This window comes from Phyllobates terribilis, unplaced genomic scaffold (genome assembly GCF_046119375.1).
Source record: "Phyllobates terribilis strain yellow unplaced genomic scaffold, ASM4611937v1 Scaffold_12__6_contigs__length_324123572, whole genome shotgun sequence".
NCBI classification, from domain to species: Eukaryota; Metazoa; Chordata; class Amphibia; order Anura; family Dendrobatidae; genus Phyllobates; species Phyllobates terribilis.
In genome coordinates, this window is record NW_027362772.1 from 178799559 (window position 1) to 178819545 (window position 19987).

General features: G+C 41.9%; 1 protein-coding gene across 1 annotated transcript in view; it reads right to left on the reverse strand.

Annotated features, from left to right (window-relative positions):
* Positions 1-866: 866 nt before the first annotated feature.
* The window catches only part of TTC34 (tetratricopeptide repeat domain 34), a 175135-nt gene continuing 156014 nt past the window's right edge, over positions 867-19987 (reverse strand). The window contains exon 8 of the mRNA XM_073656488.1: positions 867-3344. Coding sequence (XP_073512589.1) covers positions 2823-3344 — 522 coding nt within the window. The 3' untranslated portion in view covers positions 867-2822. The remainder of the gene's footprint in view (positions 3345-19987) is intronic.

Below are 19987 nucleotides of genomic sequence, written 5' to 3' on the forward strand. Positions count from 1 at the left end.
TATAGATACACCTTTACCAACGATACATCATTTTCTTTCTTAATAACATCTTTCCATTAGGTAAGAAGTGGCCAACAAGAACAACTGAGCTTCTGAGCCCAAGAAGTGTCCACTGAACAGTTGTGAATTACATTTTGAAACTTGGCCGGAAATTAGGAGCATGATTAGGGATCTTTATCCGAAACGCGTTGACTAAAGCATGTTCTCCATCCTTCATGTAATCGTCCTGTGCGTTTTTCATGATGGCTGTTTTGAATTCTGAATTTGTTGAAGAATGAAAAATGCTCTATGAAAAACTTTGGTGCTAGATCTAATTTTCATCTTCCAAGGTAGAGAATTACTGAATTGGAATGCATAAAGTAAATGAGTTTTACAAAATCAAAGGTCAATTTAAAGAAAAAACCCTCCTTGTTAGAAGATTACATTTTTTTCAAATATGTTTGATAAAGACTATTTCTAACATTGCAGTTCAGCACTTCCTCTGCTGCTAAGCCACCACCATCATAGCTGTCTGTGGCCCCCTTGGGCAGGCCTCTGTGCAGACTGCTGGGAAAGGGTATTACGTTTTTAGAGATGTCAGGTCACATGACCACGGTAGCCAATCATAGCATGGTCCTGTGATGTTGTGTCTACAGAGTCATGCCATGACTAGCCCCTATGATCCCCTGAGCGGCTACTATGATCACATTCCAAGTGGCAGGGAAAATATTCAGTTCACGAGGGTGAACAATCTTCCTAAAGGAAGCACCTTAAAGAGATTTTCCAAGATTCACCTGATTATTGGAAAACGCAATTCTAATTATTAACAGATTGAGGACATTTTAAATTAATACATATTCATACTTTATTTTTTCCATTTTACACTGCAGGTTGTAATCTGCCACAAATGTGTACATGTATATATTGCATCAAATATAGTACATCCCTTGTAAACTCTAGCACAATCGGTATTGAAGAGGCGCTACAGATTTACATGACAGGCTTTAACAATCTTCTGTCATGTCAAAGAGAATTGGGGTAATTGATTAACTGATTTTTGTTGCTCCTGTGAACTACTGAGGTTACTATGGACTCACAATTAAATACAATTTTCTCCAAAGAGACCCAAGACTGCACCTATGCTATGTGAATGCAGAAAATTATGGCTTAAGACAAGTCAATAAATCTTAGAAAATATTCTACACATTTAGCTAAACATTGATTCCGATTAATAACATGGAGGAAATTGTAAAGGGGCTGTGCGGGAATATATATATTTTTATTTATATGTTTGCAGACATAATAAATAACAAACACACCAATGCTCACCCTCCCAATGTCCAGCGCTGCCTCTCTGCTGCAGCTCTGGTGTTAGTTGACAGGCTGCAGTAGTGATGCCATTGCTACATAGCACATGACCACTGCAGGCAATCAATGGGCTCAGGAAATTGTCCAATCTACACTGTGCTGTAATCATTACGTCACCTCTGCAGCTCATCAACAAAATTATTCTCAGACAAATCCTTTAAATAATTATATTAAATCAAATGGCTTATTTATCATTGAATACAATTTCACAGATGACATAAAGACTAGATATGCATAAAACTTGAATATTGCTTATATTATACTAATCCTGAGCTATATAGCTTGTATTATACTTCGGAGCTGCACTCACTATTCTGTAGGCTTCAGAGTTGAAATTTCCAAACATTCCCTATTTTTTTCAGGGTCTACAGAGAGTTTACTTTGGGAATGTGCTTTATTATACTGTCCTGCATTAAGTCATCTCAGCTAAGCTGTTAGTAGGAGTCTCAAAATACTTTGTGACTTTTATTAGAACGTTTAATTAGAAAAAGTCAACATCTGAGCAGGTTAAAGCAGAATTGTCGCCAGATTTCACAACACAAACTGCATACATTATTAAATACATCTTTTGGACTCTATTAGACTTATGTTCTTGCTTTGAAAATACATTTCAGAATGGCCATATAATCCTTTAAGAAAGTTTAAACTCAATGATTAACAGCTCCTCAGTGTTCCTCCTCCCTGCTGAGATCTCACACTGCCCAGTACAAGCTGCAGATGTCAGTCAGGCAGAGTGGAGACTTTATACCCTTGGACTCGAGCTCTTATACTCTACTGTAGAAATTTTCAATATAAAGATTTACAGCCGTTCCCGACATGGATTTTAAAAGTAAGTTTACCAGTCTCATGAGGTCAAAGAGATCTTTTTAATTATGCATGAAGTTAATATTATATATTCTGCTGCCAGATCTGCTTTAATGGGGTTGTCTCAATTGAAAGCCACCCTGGCAATAATCTGATATCACTAAACGTATTATATGGGGTTCATTTATTTGAATTGCGACCATTTATGACGTGTTTCAAAATGAATCATGAGCAATGTATTCACTTTCCATATGCATAGTTATATGACTTGCATATTCTCCCTAACATGGAAGATTTCTCCTTTGCTCATCATTGCCTCCTGCTGATAAGTTTCAGAAATGACAAACAGAGGCATAACTTAAATCTCTGGGGCCTTGTTCACATTTATAATGGTGAGGCCATGTTTTGTTATCAGAGGGGCCTCTGAACTCCCTTTACTACCAGTGTCTGGGTATGACTGCTACCTCTACATTTTTATAGCTGGTGACAGCTCATATTTTTTTGGATTAATAAAGTGGTTGTCTCATATGAAACCGAATTATAGGTTATATTGCCCATACTAACCAAGCTGAGCATCTTTCCTACACCATTGCACACTACTGCCCCCTATAGACAATATAATTAGAGAATTTCTCTATAGATCTGGAGCTGTATATATATATACCTTTTCACTAATGGACAATACATCCTGATGCGTCTCTTTTAATTTTGGCTTTGAGTTTCTTCATCTCCTGACTGGTTTCATCGATTAACAATCCACATTCAGTGACTTTCCATGACTCTTCCAAAATCTTCTGCTCGTGATATTTATGTGATATGCGACAAAATATTTCCGCCAGTCGAGGCTTCCCTGGGGTAATGCTAATGGCAGACAAGGCGAATGAGCTGTCCAGGCTCAGGGCCTTCGTGTACTGCCTACAGGCAGCTTCATCCTCCCCCTGCAGTAACAGCAGGTGTCCCTTACAGCAGAAGTCCTCCACCTGTGTCCTCAGGTCGTTAGCTCCATGCCTCTGGATGGCCTTGTCCATGTCTGTCACCGCGCTGTGGTAGTCTCCTAAATGAAGAAGGCAGGCGGCACGCTGGCGGAGGTATTTAGGGTTATTATTGCTGGCTAGGATAGCTAGGGTTAAATAATTTAGAGCTTTGTCATGATCCTTTTCCTGGGTAAAGGAAGTTCCTTCTTGTCCTGCCACCTAGAAAGCAAAAAAATTGAAATAAAAAAGTCAGTTTCTTGAGATCGACATTTATTAAGCTTAATCTGAAAACTATGCCATTTAGGACTGTTGCATGGCTGAGTTACCAGGAGGCTGGGAAAGAAGGTTAACAGGGCAGATATGTTATTCAGGACACAGTGAAGACAGAGTAACCCAACAGATATGCCTGTTAGGCCAATGGGAAATCTGAGCAAATATTTTCGTCTATTCGGAACTCCCTTTGTAATGAATGGAGAGAGCTGTCCCATATGTCCCTGTCGGACTGTGGTGCCAAGCGCCCACCAGTAACATTGAGTCTGGGGGTGCACTATTCAGCTGCATGCAAATATTACATTACCATCATTCACCTATTTACCTGTTCTATATAATAATAAATAGTATCATTAAATAAATTATGAGATGTTGGCTTTGTCTGTACATAGTGAATCAATTATTAAGCCACCGACTGTTCATATATAGAGGTGGAGAGCCCACTCCTGTCCTACCGGTGGATTCACCTGTTCACCTGTGGGCCAATCCAAGCCTGCGTGTGCCACCATCTTTCTGATCTCTGGTGATTGGACACCAGCCGGAATGGGTGATCGATGCTGATCTAAAACAGGAATCCGCATCGATCTGATATCACTAAATGTGTTACATGGGGCGCATTCATTTGCGCCCATTTACTACATGCTCCAAAATGGAAATTAGAGTCCTGAGCAGGGGAGATAATGATATGTCCTAAAAGGTTCAGCAGTGTCAATACTTTGTGCATGTTTAGTTATATGTCGTGCATATTCTCCCTACCCTGGAAGAAAATTTTTCCTTTGCTCATTATCGCCCCCTGCTTTGTAAAGCACTACACCAGATGCAAGGAGAAGTTTGAGAAGTGGCAACCAGAGACATAAGGATGCTTTCACACTGCATTCAGGCACCCTTTCAGTGGTCCTGTCGGGGCTTACATCTGAATCCCCCACAAAACGGGATTCAGGTGTGTGCGCCTATGGGGCCATTGACTATAATGGTGCCCACAGAGCGAACATGCGCTCTGACGGGCATCATTTTCAGGCATGGAGGCGGACACTCAGATGTAGAAGACTGCCTCTGGGTGTCTGTCTGCAGTACACCTACACGCCCAAAAATGATGTACGATGGAACACACGTTTGCTTTGTTGGCACCATTATAGTCTATGGCCCCATTGGCATATACTGTATACCTGAATCCCGTTTTGTGGGGGGTTCGGATGTAAGCCTTGATGTGAGCAACTGAACGAGTGCCTGAATGCACTGTGAAAGCACCTTGAGTTAAAGCTCCTGGGCCTTAATAGTATTTATAATAGTGGTCATCTTTTTTTAGCATAAGGGATATGTCATATATGTCTTTCGTGAGAAAACCCCATAAAGGGATATGCCATTTATGTCTTTCGTGAGAAAACCCCTTTAAGCGGGGTTAAAATACACAGCGCATTTAAATTAACCATTTTTCCCAAAAATATGTTGGATCTTTTTACCATAAAATTCTAGCAACATGCAACATTTCTGCCATTCTCAAATATAGGCCAGTATATGGGTCACCCTATATATTGCCCATAGAATCATATTTATAAAAACTTTAATACAGGAAGATGCCTTTGAATTAAGTATCGTAACCAACTATTCAGAGGAAAAAATATTCAATACAGTTAAAAAAGGTCACTCCTTAATGTGTCAGGTCTGTGGGTTCTTACTTATTCTGCGTATGCGCAAGGAGTTTCACCTGACGCAGAAGATAAAGAGAACGTTAACAAGAGGATTATTAAAATATTAAAACAAAAGACAAGAGATGGCAGAAAAAAAAGGAATTAATTTGTTTGGCCTTTTCTGTACAGCACCTCTAGTGGGCAACATGTGACACTGTAGGTTTTTTTTTTACCCCAGTGTTTATATTGTACTAAGTTAGCCCTGAAAATTCGCTTCAGGCTTTACCATCACTTGTCTGCTCTTTTTTTTATTTTCCAAAACCTAAAAAAGAAATACAGAAAAAGAAGAAAGTCAGCTGCTGTAAACCTGCTGTATACCTGTCGAGCATCAATTTCGCTGATAAAAGCCCTACTAGCAGTAAGTGTTTGTCATACAATCCATGATTGCACAGGTGCATGTACAGAAGCCTTTTCCCATCTAGATAAAATGATTTTCTGTTTACCCACGCTTGTCAAGTACCACATTAAAAGTCCATTCTGAATTTTGCAAAGTTAATTTAATAAAAATTTCCATTAAAGCACATTATGAAACAAAGGCTTATGATGATGAAGAGGGCAGGTATTTAGTTTAAAAATAACAAATTATAATTAGAGATGAGCGAACTTTTCAAGTTTCGGTTCGGTTCTGTTCGGCGAACGTCAGGAAGTATCATATCAGAATCCCATTGAATTCAATGGAAGGCAAAACCAAACACATACACATACTGCCGGGCATGACAAAACCTCCAAGTCGTGACAGGCGAGTTCAGGCCACTAATGCATTTTTGAAGACCAAAATGAAAAATGGTCCAAACCGCCCTGATGGCATTGATATTGAGCTCAGGATACTCCTGCACCATCCTCTCCAGTGATTCACTGTGTGTCAGATTCTGCTCTGTTGGTGCATGGGCTGGTGTAAAAAATGTGGGAAACGACTAACAGAATTTGTTTCTGCCACTTACGCTGCTGCTGCTGTCTTTCCGTTGATGACTTGATGTTCCCGGGGTTGGAAGTCTAGAACAGCGATGCACACTGTGTGCCTCACTGATGTCTTAGTAAAAACCACTCTTAAGATTGTCTACAAATGTGTTTCGATACTCCAGCATGCGAGTTTCTCTTTTTTAGGGGGGGGGGGGGGAGCAACTAGCAAAATGTACTCTTGTACTGTGAATCGAACAGAGTGGCAACCCAGTAGTCAGCACTATTTCTAATCCTATCAATACGGGCATCATGTTGCAGATAGTACAGCAAGAAGGCACTTATGTGTCGGGTGCTTCTATGAGGTCCAAGTCCATGGTGTGCTGGTGGCGGGGTAATACTCAGCTTGCTTCCTCCGTCCGCTCCCACCAACCATGGACAACAGAGAGGGGATCATTATCTTCTTCATCTCCTGACTGTTGCGCGCCCATCACCCCTTCCTCTTTGTCCTCCTCCATTTGTTCCTTGGCTCCTGCACCTTTATTACCAGTTTATCTGGTACCATGAGCCCCCCTCGATCGCTGTAATCCACCTTCCCATGGCACCCGCCTGTGCGATGACAGTCCGGAACTTAGAGATATTGTTATCCCTTCCGCATCCTCCTCTGCTTCCTCCTCTTCCTCTGGGACCACCACCTCTTCCAGCAGACTATTAAAAGTGTGCGCCAGAATGTAGATGACCGGAATAGTGATGCTGATGATAGCATTATCAGCGCTAACCATCTTATTAGCCATTTCTAAACAGTGCAGAAGGGTGCAGAGGTCCTTAATCTGTGCCCACTCTGCAAACTTGATTTGCACCACATCTGTACTGCGTTGGCCCAGGCTATGCAAAATGAGATACTGTTCCATCTGTCATCTGTGCCCACTCCGCAAGCCTGTTGGAACTGTTGGAACGTGTGTTTCATTAAGAGAGAGGTTGAGGGCATAGGTAGAGGCCCTAGAGGAGGTGGAGGAGGCAGAAGCAGAGGAGGAAGTGTTAGATACAGAGGTTTGTCCCACAAGCTTTGCAGATTCCAAGACTTGTTGAGCAGCCCCTTCCCTGTCTCCAGGTGTCTGTAGTGAAATGCACCGTCAGACAGATTTTTTCAAGGAACAGGTGATGTTGTCTGCAACATGCTGGTGTAGTGCAGGCACAGCTTTCTTAGAGAAGCAATGGCAACTGGGCAACTGGTACTGGGGTACTGCGACGACCATCAGCTTTCAGAAACTGTCTGTATCTACGGAAAAGCAGCATTTCCAGATTGGAGATGGTGAAGTTCAAGCTCTTAGCTTTGGCATGTGTAGGAGGAAACAATCTTTTATGTGACCACAACTTCAGGGCTGAGAGAGGATGGATTAGGGTGAACACGACAAACTGCTGGACTGTGAGTGAGGTGCATGCGGATATGTTATGGTAGATTAAGAAAGATGTGGTGTGCTCGGTGTCTGAGTTCAGTCAAAACAGCAGGTATGTTCACTTCCATAACAGGTGATGGACTATCACTCACCCCAACCTTAGTGGGTTAACAATTGGCGGTTCTGCAGCCAGAAACCTGTGTGAGAACACTTGCTACGATGATAGAGGAGGAAGAAGAAGCAGATGCGGTTGATGGTGCGGCCGGTGGTTGGAAAGGCCCGCTAGTCCGCATTTTAGTGCAGTGAGATTCCCAGACTAATGCATGTTGATCGTGCATATGCCGGTTCATGCATGTACTAGTCAAATTATTTGAATTTTTGCCTCTACTGAGTCATTTTTTACAAAGTTGACAGATAACATGAGTTGGATCATCCTTCACAGTCTCATAAAAAGGCCCAGTGTCACGACTCTGTTGTCGGGTATCCCCGGACCAGGGGCTCCTTCCCTGTCCCTAATGCTAGGGGTCCCTAGCTGGCGCTGTTCCCTGGATTACTTCTGACGGTGAAGACGCTGGGACCATGTACCTTGTCTGAGCTCTTCAATCCGCCCTCAGTCTGTACCCTCTTCCCACCCAGGGAAGAGGGGAGTAGTAGTGTATCGCAATACACCAACCAGACTAACAAGGTAATACAAACAGGGCTAAAGGAAGATACCAATCATACAAATATATGCACACGAAAAACAGAGGATAACACCGGGGAGTATAGGATGGGGGAAGAAACAAAGTAGAAGAAGGAGAGGATTTGCACACATCCAAAACCATGCAACAGTCTTAGATAAATCCACCAAACGCCTTCTCAAGCAGCAACAAACCACCAAACTGCTAACCATGCAGCAATGAAGCTAGCTCTGGCAATGACTGATAACCCGAGCCCAGTATATATAGAAGAGGGTAGTGGCTAGCAGTGAACAGCTGAGAGCGTTAAGGCAGGTAAGCTTCCAGGAGCTCTCAAATGAGCAGCACAGTACAGCCGCGTGTGCCTCTGGTATCCGAGTCTCATCAGGATCACCTGCACCTCTGGGGGTTAACATCTGGCGACGAGGGTCTGGATTCTGCTCGAACCCTACTTCGTCCAGCCCCGGATCCAATTGAAAAAAAATTTGGGCATCGGTGCAGATTAGTGATGAGCGAGCATGCTCGTTTAACCCTTTAAATGAGCACGCTCAGGTGCTCGCCGAGTATTTACGGCGTGCTTGGCATCTATGTTTGAGCCACCACAGCTGCATGTGTCACGGCTGTAAGACAGCTGCAACACATGCAGGGATCGTCTGTTTATTAGGCAATCCCAGCATGTGTCACGGCTGTTAGCCGTGACACATGCAGCCGCGGCGGCTCAAACATAAATGCCGACATAAATGTCCACTTTTTATATGGAGAGGGACATGTGACTTCCGCAGCCAATGATACAAGCCTTGTGTCTGTCGCTTCACCGGATCAATTAAAGCACACATGCAACGTTTTCCGGTAATATGAAGACCAGCAGTTTATTACACATCATAAACCGCTCATAACATAGTCCATCTCAGTGGCTCGCAGGAATGTTACACATGTATCCTAGAGCCTTTTCAGTGGCAGCTATGCCCGCTTGGCTTCAAATACAGACTTCAGCAAGATACAGCAACAATATTCACTTAAAGCGCCGATTTACCTTTGCCGGGTCTCAGCTGCTTCTATCAGCTCGGTTCTGCCACAGCTGTGGCTTTAAGGCTTCCCAGACGTAGTCTCCAGGCCACATGCCTTCCAGGGCTAGTGGTGTCCCACACACAGGGATCAGGCCTCATGCCTCTCATGCTAATGGAGTCCCACACAGGGACCAGGCCTCTTGCCTTCCAAGGCTACTGGTATCCCAAACACAGGGATCCAGCCTCTGCCTTCCAGGCTTCATCAGGCCTCACCAGGCCTCTCTCTCCATTTTCAAAAACCACCAGGATTTATATATCCTTTTGTGCACACAGGACCTGTGATGATGTCACAGTCATGTGATCAGTCACCTGAGGGGGAGGTAAATGGTCAGCCAGAACACACCCCCTGGACATTTTAGCAATGCAGAAAGCCGCTGCATTACACTGGACATTGTGGATGGTTTCTGTGTCCTGACTGGCTGCAGGAATCTCCACACATTAAGTTAATGAAAAATAAATAAATAAATAAATAATAGCAGTCTGCCGCTCCTCTGACCTCTCCCCACCCTCTCACCTCATCAAACACGTCCCCCTGCTCATCATACAGAACCACTATCCTAGCCAAAGTCCTAAGAAAAGCATTAGTGAAACTCGATCATCTATCGAACTTTGGCCAAATTTTGCCGATTTTAAGGAAAATGTTTGGGAATAGAAAACACGAATAAGAATGTGCAATAATCATCCCGACTTTGAGGTTGGCGAATGTTTTCCGAATAAGTTCTCTCATCTCTAATTATAATCTGACCTATGGTTAAAAAAGGTTATTGATACCTGGCTGAAAAGTCAATAATTGAGAAAGTAAACGTGTTTTTATTTTATATGACTATAATAATTCCACTACTACTTGTAGGTCTCAAGCACATGTCAGACCTATGTGATACTGACCCACTATACAGCATCTATAGAATTCTATTGGTACACATTGTACCTCCCTCTCTCTCTGATTCTATATGAATGCACTCAGGGGCCGATTCATTGAGGCTATACTTGTACATGCAGCTCTTCATGAAGGACTTTCAGGAGTATGATGTACCGATTTCTTTACGAGGCACACGCCACTTAAAGAAGCACTCCCATCAAAATTTTTAGCCTTTTAATATATTTCAGTCATCATATTATATGGCACTGTGCACTTACAATTGCTCATATTGCCCTTCTGCCCAGGTAATTCTTCTCTTTTCCATTAGGTCTATGACATCACTTTATTAAAAACAGACTAGCTGAATCCTTCTAAGCTCTATGTAGAAACAGTAGGTCTCTTTTACCTGTATGAGTCATCATTAGAACTACAATTCTACCATCACTACAAAGTCCCTGGCGGGGGGGAGGGGCAGAGCAACTGGGTCCGGAGTTGAAGAGGGAGTAGAGTTTGAAGTAAAGTAGAATTGTAGTTTTAATGATGACTCATGCAAGGAAAAGAGTCTTCCTGTTTCTACATAGAACTTAGAAGGATTCAACTAGTCTGATTTTAAATCGTGTGATGTCATAGACCTAATGGAAAAGAAAAGAATTAACTGGGTAGAAAGGCAAAATGAGCAATTTTAAGTACACTGTGCCATATAATATGATGACTGCAATATTTTAAGAAGATAAAATCTTTGATGAGAGTGCTTCTTTAACGATTTCAGTTCATCTTGTGTGTGGCATGCCCCTCACTAGAAATGCTTCTCCATTCAATGACTGGATTAGCATATCTGGCATACCAAACAGCAACACTTTTGCTGAATTTGCCACCCCCTGTCCCTCCCATTTTGGGGAAAATGCTCTAAACTGGGACAAAATGCTTTGAAAAGTCACAACATTTTCGCACAAGTGCGCATTGTGCAAAGGTTTTGCGACTTTTCAATATGCAAATTGCCTCTTCAGAGAGGAAGAAGACTTGAACTCTATAGCACCATCTTTTGGAAGCAGCAATCCTACAAGTCATTATCGACCCTTTAATGAGTCTTGCAATATGACTTAGGATAAAAGCCTAATCAGAATCTTAAAGTCCTATCGCAAGTTAAAGGGTTGATAATGACTTGTAGGATTGCTGCTTCCAACAGGTGGTGCTATAGAGTTCAAGTCCTCTTCCTCTCTGAGGAGGCAATTTGCATATAAAATTTCCCAGAGGAGAATAAGCCTCCTTACCTTGGCATGCCAGAGCCGGTATGTCACTCTCCACAAGGAGAAACATTACCCCTTAGACCTCAGTCCAGAGCCTCTCACCTAGCCAAATCAGTTCTCATACTTTGCACTGATGAGGGGCAATACCCCGAAACACCGTGTCTGCAATTTGAGATTCTGATTTGGCTTTTATCCTAAGTCATATTACAAGACTCGTGAAAGGGTTGATAGTGACTTGTAGGATCGCTGCTTCCAACGCCAATTTGCGTATTAAAATTCATAGAGGAGCATTGCACGGTGAATAAGCCTCCTTACCTTGGCATGCCAGAGCCTTCTTCCACAAGGAGAAACGTTACCCCTGTGACTTTTTAAAGCATTTTCTGGCAGAGGAGTAGTTATAAGTAGTGTTGAGCAAATTTGTTGATGACAGATGACATTTGCGTGACAGCGTGGCAAATCAGGGATGTTCATGGGTGGAGCCGATTTTTCGGCACGAACAATTTGTAACCCTGCACACGAACACGAATTTGAAATACCGAACAAATTCGCTCAACACTAGTTATAAGGACAGAAGAGGTACTAGTCACACCTAGTCATTTGTGCCTGAGGGAGCCCATAGTTACCTCTATAAGATAACAGGACATCAGTATCACATATGGTACATGGTACTTGGGGCTGCTACTTCTCTGCTTCCAGGATCGAATATAGTAACAATAAAATACTATTTTCATACGTGTCTGACTCTATACCTTGTCAGTGAGATTGCGCCTCCATAGATACTTGCACTTTAAAAAAGCAGGTTATGACCTATAAGTGTTGTTAATATGTCTCATTTGTCTTTTAATGGATTTCCTAGAAACATATTTTCTGATGTGAACATGCTCTCCAGCTGTCAGCCATTAAGTGGGGTCAAGTTAACAAGCAGAGCAGTTCAGCATTTTTGCATACTTAATATTAACAGGATCATGCGACTGAATTGTGTCTTGTATTCAATGACAGATCAAGCACTCGCCGGCCAGAGAGTGGAAATTAATGAGCAGAAATAATGAGGCTTTGCAGAATGGTTTCCATCTTAAGTTCTATGCAATTTTGGTTTGTACTGTATTTTATGGCAAGTGTAAACTGGACAGGCCCATGAGAAATGTTTTAAAGAGAATCTGCCATCGGGATTTCAGCCCCCAAAACTATTTATTTGTGCATGTCACTCTTTTAAAGACAAAGCCAGTAATACCTTAATATGGCCAGTCCGTTTCTTCATTATTGAGAAATCAACGTTTGAATGGATATGCAAATGAGGCTGAAGTGCTTTCTGAAGCTCTCCCCAAGCCCCTGTCACTCCAACAATAGCTCCGCCTAACTATACCTTCTCCTGCCTGATTAACAGTCCTTTTGCTTGAAGTCACACAGTAAGGTCAGGGCCCCACTGTATTTGGTCAGCATTTTTTCTCAGGAGTGGAAGCCAAAACCAGGAGTGGGTGATAAATGCAGAATTGGTGACTTGTATCTATTATAGTTTTCCTCTGATTGTCCCTCATCTGGTTTTGGCTCCCACTCCTGAGACAAAATACTGACCGAATACTGATCAAATACTGATAGTGGGGCCGTGGCCTAAATGAGGAGGATGTGATGCTGGGCCATGTAATATAACTGGAGTGACAGAGGCTTCAGATCTTCAGCCTCATTTACATAAACATTCAAACACTGATTTCTCAGTAATGGAGGCACAGACTGGCCATGTAAAAGTATTGTTGGATTTGTCTTTTAAAGAGCCACATGTGCATATAAATAGTTTTGGGGGTGAAATCCTGCTGACAGATTCCCTTTAAACGTACAGTAATTGTCAACGAAATATTGTATTTGTAATATTGTAATTGTCCTGAAATATTTAAGAGGCTCCAGGAAAAATGAAAAATTTGAAGAGTTGTCAAGTCTCCAGGGCACTGCAGAAGAGTACCAAAACCACCCAGAAAGCAACGGAGTCCGGATGTTCAAATACACATTGAGAGTGTGTGTAAGAATTATGGATGGATAAAAAGGTAAACTTATTCAGGCAATATCCTCTCTGAACAGCATCCCTTGAAGTTGCTGCTCTTGCCAGACTCAGTTTTTTCACCATTTTATTAACAGACCCAGTACATGTGTGATTAGGGAGGGTGGGGAGAGAGAACAATGGATTGCTTTATTCTAACAAAAAGGCAAAGTTCTTTATGGTCTTACAAGTGGGCACACTAGCTGATGATGCTTGGCCCACTAGCCCATGGTTTGTCTAAGGGTTTACCAAATGGTGGCACAATAAGCGATAGGTGCAACACACACACACACACACACACAAAGGTTCTCTGAATTTCTAAGATTCACAGATTGTCTGCCCACCTTGGACCACGTCTCACGTAGCTGTGTATCTCTTTTTATGTAATAACTAATAAGGGCATCTGGCTTCAATGAATGACTGATGAAATGATCTTTTACTTTGGGTTCTAAATTCAGTATCGCTTACTCAAACCTCAATTAATGTGGTGACGAATGTGGGTGCTTGTTCCAATGGAGCAGGTAGATTTGCTCCTCAGTTTATCAATATTTAATGAAAATTTGGAGGAACCGGATGCTGGGATGCACAGAAAATGCTTTTATTTTGCTTTTTAAGACCAGCATATAATGAAATAAAATAATGTTTTGGGTAATGTACCCTTCCTATGGTTGAGGAAAGGATCAGCAAAAAAACATTTCTCATTACTGATAGAAAATTTAGTCCAACTGTATCAGTAAATGATTATGGAATTTTGCAGGACTGAAGCAAGATCCAGGGCTGATATTCCCAAAAAGAAGACCTACAAGTATATGGAGCTGTTGAGGAGGGATGTAGTCATGCAGGAGTTCTCAGTCTGGAGTGAATAATTAGTGACAGAATAAAATGGCCCTTAAAGAGGTTGTCCACTACTTTTACATTGATAGCCTATCCTTAGGATAGGTCATCAATGTCTGATCGGCCGGGGTCTGACACCCGGCCAATCTGCTGATCAGCTGTTATCGGTGGCGGCAGTGGTGGCCAGCTGGAAGTACTTACTTGCGGAGCTGGCCGTCTACTTGTAGAGGCTGCCGCAGGGTAATACACATCCGCCTCCTATTGATTTGAATAGGAGGTGGATGTGCAGTACCAAGCCCCGGCCACTACAAGTAGACAGCCAGGTCCGCAAGAAAGTATTTCTGGCCGCCGGCCGCAGCCGCCACTAGCAAGAGCTGATCGGTCGGGGTACCATGTGTTAGCCCCCCGCCGATCAGACATTGATGAAAGGAAGGTAATCCATGTAAAAGTAGTGGACAACCTCTTTAATTAATAGAAATAGTAATACTTAAAGAAAAAGTAAACTACAATACAGTAGTACAATTGGGCTGCATAGTACCTATACAATAACCCTCTTGTACCCATTCTCCATGAAGTAGTGCAAGCAAAAGGATAGTACTTTGCAGTGAACCTATTGTACAGACTGGCCCATGCCATTGCGCCACCGCCTACCATCCAGAATTAACCATTCCCTTACATGGTGGCCTAAAGTTCTATTTATGATTGCAAATTAGAACACAAAAAAGGAGAAGCCAGGATCTTAGATGGAACTGAGGTAGGGTTTAGGATTGACTAGGATTTACATTTTGGTAAATAGCAATGAGTTGTTGTGTGTATTCCCATTAACTAGGAACTTTTGAAAAAAAATGTGGAAAATTATTATTTATAGTGTTCAGTAATTATAGAACCTGAAAGATCCCAATTAAAATTAATGTAAAATCACTTGAGATCTTAATGACGTATCTATCGCTGCTGTTGGAAGTCTGACCTTAAATGAACAAATTCAACCTTGTTGGAAACAGATAAAAAATATTCATGTGTTACTGCAGTAGTGTCCAAATGACGGGAAGGGATCACATTGTATTTTGACACCAAAGAGCCATCTCTTAGGACAAAGATCTTGAAACTTTTAGTTCTCCAGATAATGCAAAATTACACCTCCAAACCTGCCCGTAAAGAAACAGGCTGTCACGGCATACTAGGATTTATAGTTTACCAATAACTGAAGACCCACAAGATGAAGACCACTCTGTTAGGGGCAAGAGCACTAAACATCAGATAACCCTGAAATGTATAGAAGGGCACTGAATAAGGTAGTGACTGAAATCAGGTAATTTTAAATAATTATAGGGGTTATGCAGGACTATTTTTTTTCATAGGGCTGAGAACTAACAGGCAGATAGTTGCTAATTACCTACCTGTTCTGCGAGCGATTACAGACCGCTCCTGCCAGCGATTCTGCTTCTTCACATCAACATAGCAGCACTTCCTCTTCTGGTCTGCTCTGTCGACATGGCATGAATGTCAAATCATGCTGGTTGGCAGGCAGCTCCCCGCAGTTAGGCCGCAGGGAGCCAACTGTCAATCAGCATGATATCAGCAGTCACACCCCATCAACAGAGAAGAGCAGAAAAGAAGCAGCCGCTCTGTCGATGTGACATTACAGGAAACCACAGAACTGCCTGCAGGAGCCGTCTGTGACTGTTGTGAGCTGGCAGTCATCTGTGCAGGGCACAACAACTACCTCCCTGTAAGTGTTGGCTGAACCCATTGAAATTGCTGGGTTCAGCTGATGTTAGTCTAATGTATATAGGGGGGGCTTAAGAAATGTGTCACCTTTTGAGCGTACATAAAAAAAGTAGTCATTTGGAGGGAGGATAGCTGCAGTATCATGCTTCATTTTAGCTAATAATTAGCACTCTAGGGAGATATTTAATGGTTACACTTGTAACCATCAGTCCAGATTTACATAGTTTTTCTATACTTAAAGGGAACGTGTCAGCACAAAATAACTGTTCAAGCACTGGCAATCTGAGCAGTTCAGTGCAACTACCCGTCTCCTTGTTTTGAATCTATCTCTGCCATCCTCTTCCTTAAAGGAGTTGTCCAATCACAGAAGAATATTAATTCTTGTTTCTTTTTTTCTCCCAAAGGATATTAAGAGTTTGATGAATGTGACCCTTGACTTGAACCCGTGAACAGATTTACTCCTTTATGATCTCACTACTGTCTAGAGCAATGGACTTTAAATTTGTAGTGTGTAGGTGATGTGTGAAATGCTCCCGACAGACACATGATACTCATCCAAATAAACATGTTAATAAAATCAAGAATCAGAACAGCGACAAAGATTCTCATTTTGCAAGAGTTACGTCTATGACATAATAATGAAAACAGGAAAGCAAATCATGGAGCACAGCTGCATCAAGCAGAAGTGTAGAGGGGGTTTGTAAATAACCTCTTTTATGGAACTCCAGAGGACTGTGCAGGCGGGGGAAAAAAAGACTAGGGTCGCGGGAGGTTTTGGAACATGAATCATGCACAGCTGAACAGGTCAACCGATCAGTGCTAGAACACGGCAACAAAACACAAAAAGTCTTATTCTCTTTTTTCTCGGTCGTATTTTCTCACCTTAAAAATAATAGAATATTTCCTTCCAAAAACAAAGCACTAAAAATATGTCCAAGAGTCATCGTTTCATAGTTATATATTGTACAGGGAAAGATAGGTGACAACCAATACGACGGCCATCACTACAATCGAAGGTACTAGGCTCTAGCTTTCTAGGGGACCTCATGGGAAAATTTGCCTAGTAATGGGCATATGACTATGGCCAAGGAATTATAGGGGGTGAAGATTGTTATAACCAAGTCTAAACTCAACTGTTTCTGGAGTTCTGCATTAAATAATATGTATTTTTTCGTTTGTCTACCTCTTTTACTTGGGTCTTATCAAAGTTTAGATCCGATTCCTAAGATCATTTCTCCGTAAGCTTTTCTTCTGTATGGCCAACTGTTTCCAGAACAAAAGCAGAACAAACTATAAGGAGTATAGAGGGTGCAGAAAGGTCCCTCCGCCAAATAAAAAGGTATCAATAATATAAATGACACATGATAGATTAGGGGCTTCTTCAGATTTTGGATTGATGCTCAGGAGCATTAATTTATGACTTTTGAGGCTGCAAAGCAGCTCGTAAAGAAAAGAGATGCCAGTTCAGCATATCCCTTGTTCTTATGAGGGTGTACGCAGGTAACAGAATGCAACAGCAGAGGAACGGGAAGAACAACAGTCTTTTTCCTTTGTTTAACAAACTAATATTAATGATAAAACCCGTATAATACAAGCACAATATTCGCTATATTTAACAGTAAAATAGCAGAAATTGACAACAGTATAAATTATAGGAATGCACTAGAATTCAGGGATCGGCAGTTTAACCCTAGAACGCATGACCATAAAAATCTACTTTTTCACATACCTGGGGCCTTTTAGGCCCGTGTGCAAATAACATGGAATAACTCAAACAAAAATGACAAACAACTATATACCTGAGGAATACCTAGAGTTTCAAAATTCGAACTAATGTAATCTTGCAGAAAATAAAAAACAATCAGCAGGACGGGCCTGCGAGGCCCCAGGTATGCATTCTAGGGTTAAAATGATCTACCAGAGGGAAGGGGAAATAAATTGTCATTAATTATACCGGGCGCGGGGCCTTCTTTGAAAGCATTGCTAGTACTCTGTTCCTGTCACAAATCGCGGCCCATTCCTCCTGTCACCCTCAATTATCTTTCGCAGCGCTGCTCTGGCATCAGCTGGGCTCTGTCTGACTATTGTCTTTCCCTCTATATGTGCCTGACACCATATGTCCCTGCTAGAGGTAACGGCCTGTCTAGCGCGTCCTTCCTGTTCACCGGCCTGACCGTGAATCTCCGACCTGACACCTCCAGAACTTCTGCGACGTTCTATCACTGGCACGCACATCTGAGAACCGTGCCGCCGTAACTCTCTCCTGTCCTGTGGACCAATGTCACTCAGGTGAAGAACCTTGACTGGTGTCTCTCGGGTCTTCGGGGCTTGACCGTCGACGTCTGAACTAGGTACCTTGACTAGCGTCATTCAGGTCTTCGGGGCTTGACCATTGATGTCTGAACTGGGTAAGTGCGCAACACTTCTTTCTCACAGGAACTCCGGACACTGCTGCGGCTCCTTCCGTCCCTCTCCTTTGGGCCAAAATCACCTCAGCCATTGCGCACACGTTCTTTTTCTCCTGAGCTGGTCTCCAAAATGTAACGTGACCTAGATAGATAAAGAGAACTTCGGCACTCCAAAATTGATGACTTGAAAGCTTTATTAATTCATTAGTCACCTGACCTAGAGTCCTCACCAATCCTATCCCCTCTGCTACACTTCTTTGCCATTCTGGTTCCGCAATGTTTTGTCTCCTTACATTGGTCGTGAATATATTTCAGATTTTTTCAAAAAGATCCAAGTATCAAAAAGAGTGAACTAGCTAAATGGTTCCATTGACTCTTTCTTCTTCGAGGTATAGAAGGTGGAAGAGGAAGGATAAGACCGTCAAATCCTAATAAATGATGGTGCTGGGATGTTGTGGTCACTGTTTTTGTTTTTCGTCTTCTGTATTTAAATTGTTTTGTATTGAAGGAATATAACATATTTATACTCATCTCATTTTTAAAATTCTACAAATCTGCTCAGCTGGATTAAATGAAAACCACAATGTCTTCAGCAAACAGATTTCCACTCGTCCCACAATGTTTCCACAAGAGCAGGGGGTTTTGGGTGAATCCACACTCATAAATCGGGATGCCACTCTTAGACCGCACTGAAGAAGTGATGTTTTCCTTCTGCGGTCTGTCTCTATTTTGGGAAGTATCTGGTATTTGTGGACACATATAATTAATGTTTTGCTGACCCATGCACCAATAAAGATGTCTCCGGGGCACTGGGAATATCCGTTCTTTCAAAAAAATCAGTAACGAGCACAGCAAGTTCAATTCGGTGTGTCAGAGTGGTCTCACAATCTCTAAAATCCCAGAGAAAATAAAACACCCGAAAAATGTATTCTTCAAATAGAAATATTTTTGTCCAATCAAGTGCAAAAATACACTCCAGCAAGGATATATAGAAAAAAGAAGTTCACCTTCAGTGCATATTGCTACCTTAAACGGACATTGCTGTAGATCCACAGGAAAATCTCTTACATAAAGAGACACTGCAGGGAAGAACAGGACGCCTGCACACCTGTGTGACGTTTTGGGGGCATTAGGAATATCTGCAGACGTGAGAAAATGTCTTCACTTTGTCACTTTTGGAGAAGATGTGATAGAAGGGTAAATCACAATAGGTCGTAATAATACAAAAATAAGCGAGAGACAGGCACAAAAACAATGGAGCCCCAATAATTAGCGATAATTTTTCCATAAGGGTCGGTTTCTATCGCAATCTCCCACAGGGATAACCTGTTCTTATCGCCCTCATGTATATTCAGCTTTAATGTACAAGTGCTAAAATATGCACAAACATTATTTGCATTGAAACTTGAATTACTGCAGTATATACTATACCTACAAATATGAGGCCCATAGTGCACGTATTCATCGGATTGTCTATCTTATCTAAAAAATTAAAAACTGATGTAGCCTCATACTAGAAAAGGGTGCAGTTCCAAGAACTTCATTCAAGTCCACATATCAATAAAATATAAAAACTGGCAGCGCTCCAAAATCTAAATAAAGCAAAAAGTTGTGCCGCCATTTTTTATATTTCTATCTATCACATCGATTTTACTGTTTAGTACTTGATTCTTTTAAATCTTCATGTGCTACATAGTATAATGGATACTTTAGTTTAAGGGAATCTGACAGGTTTATGCTATGTAATCTGAGGACAGCATG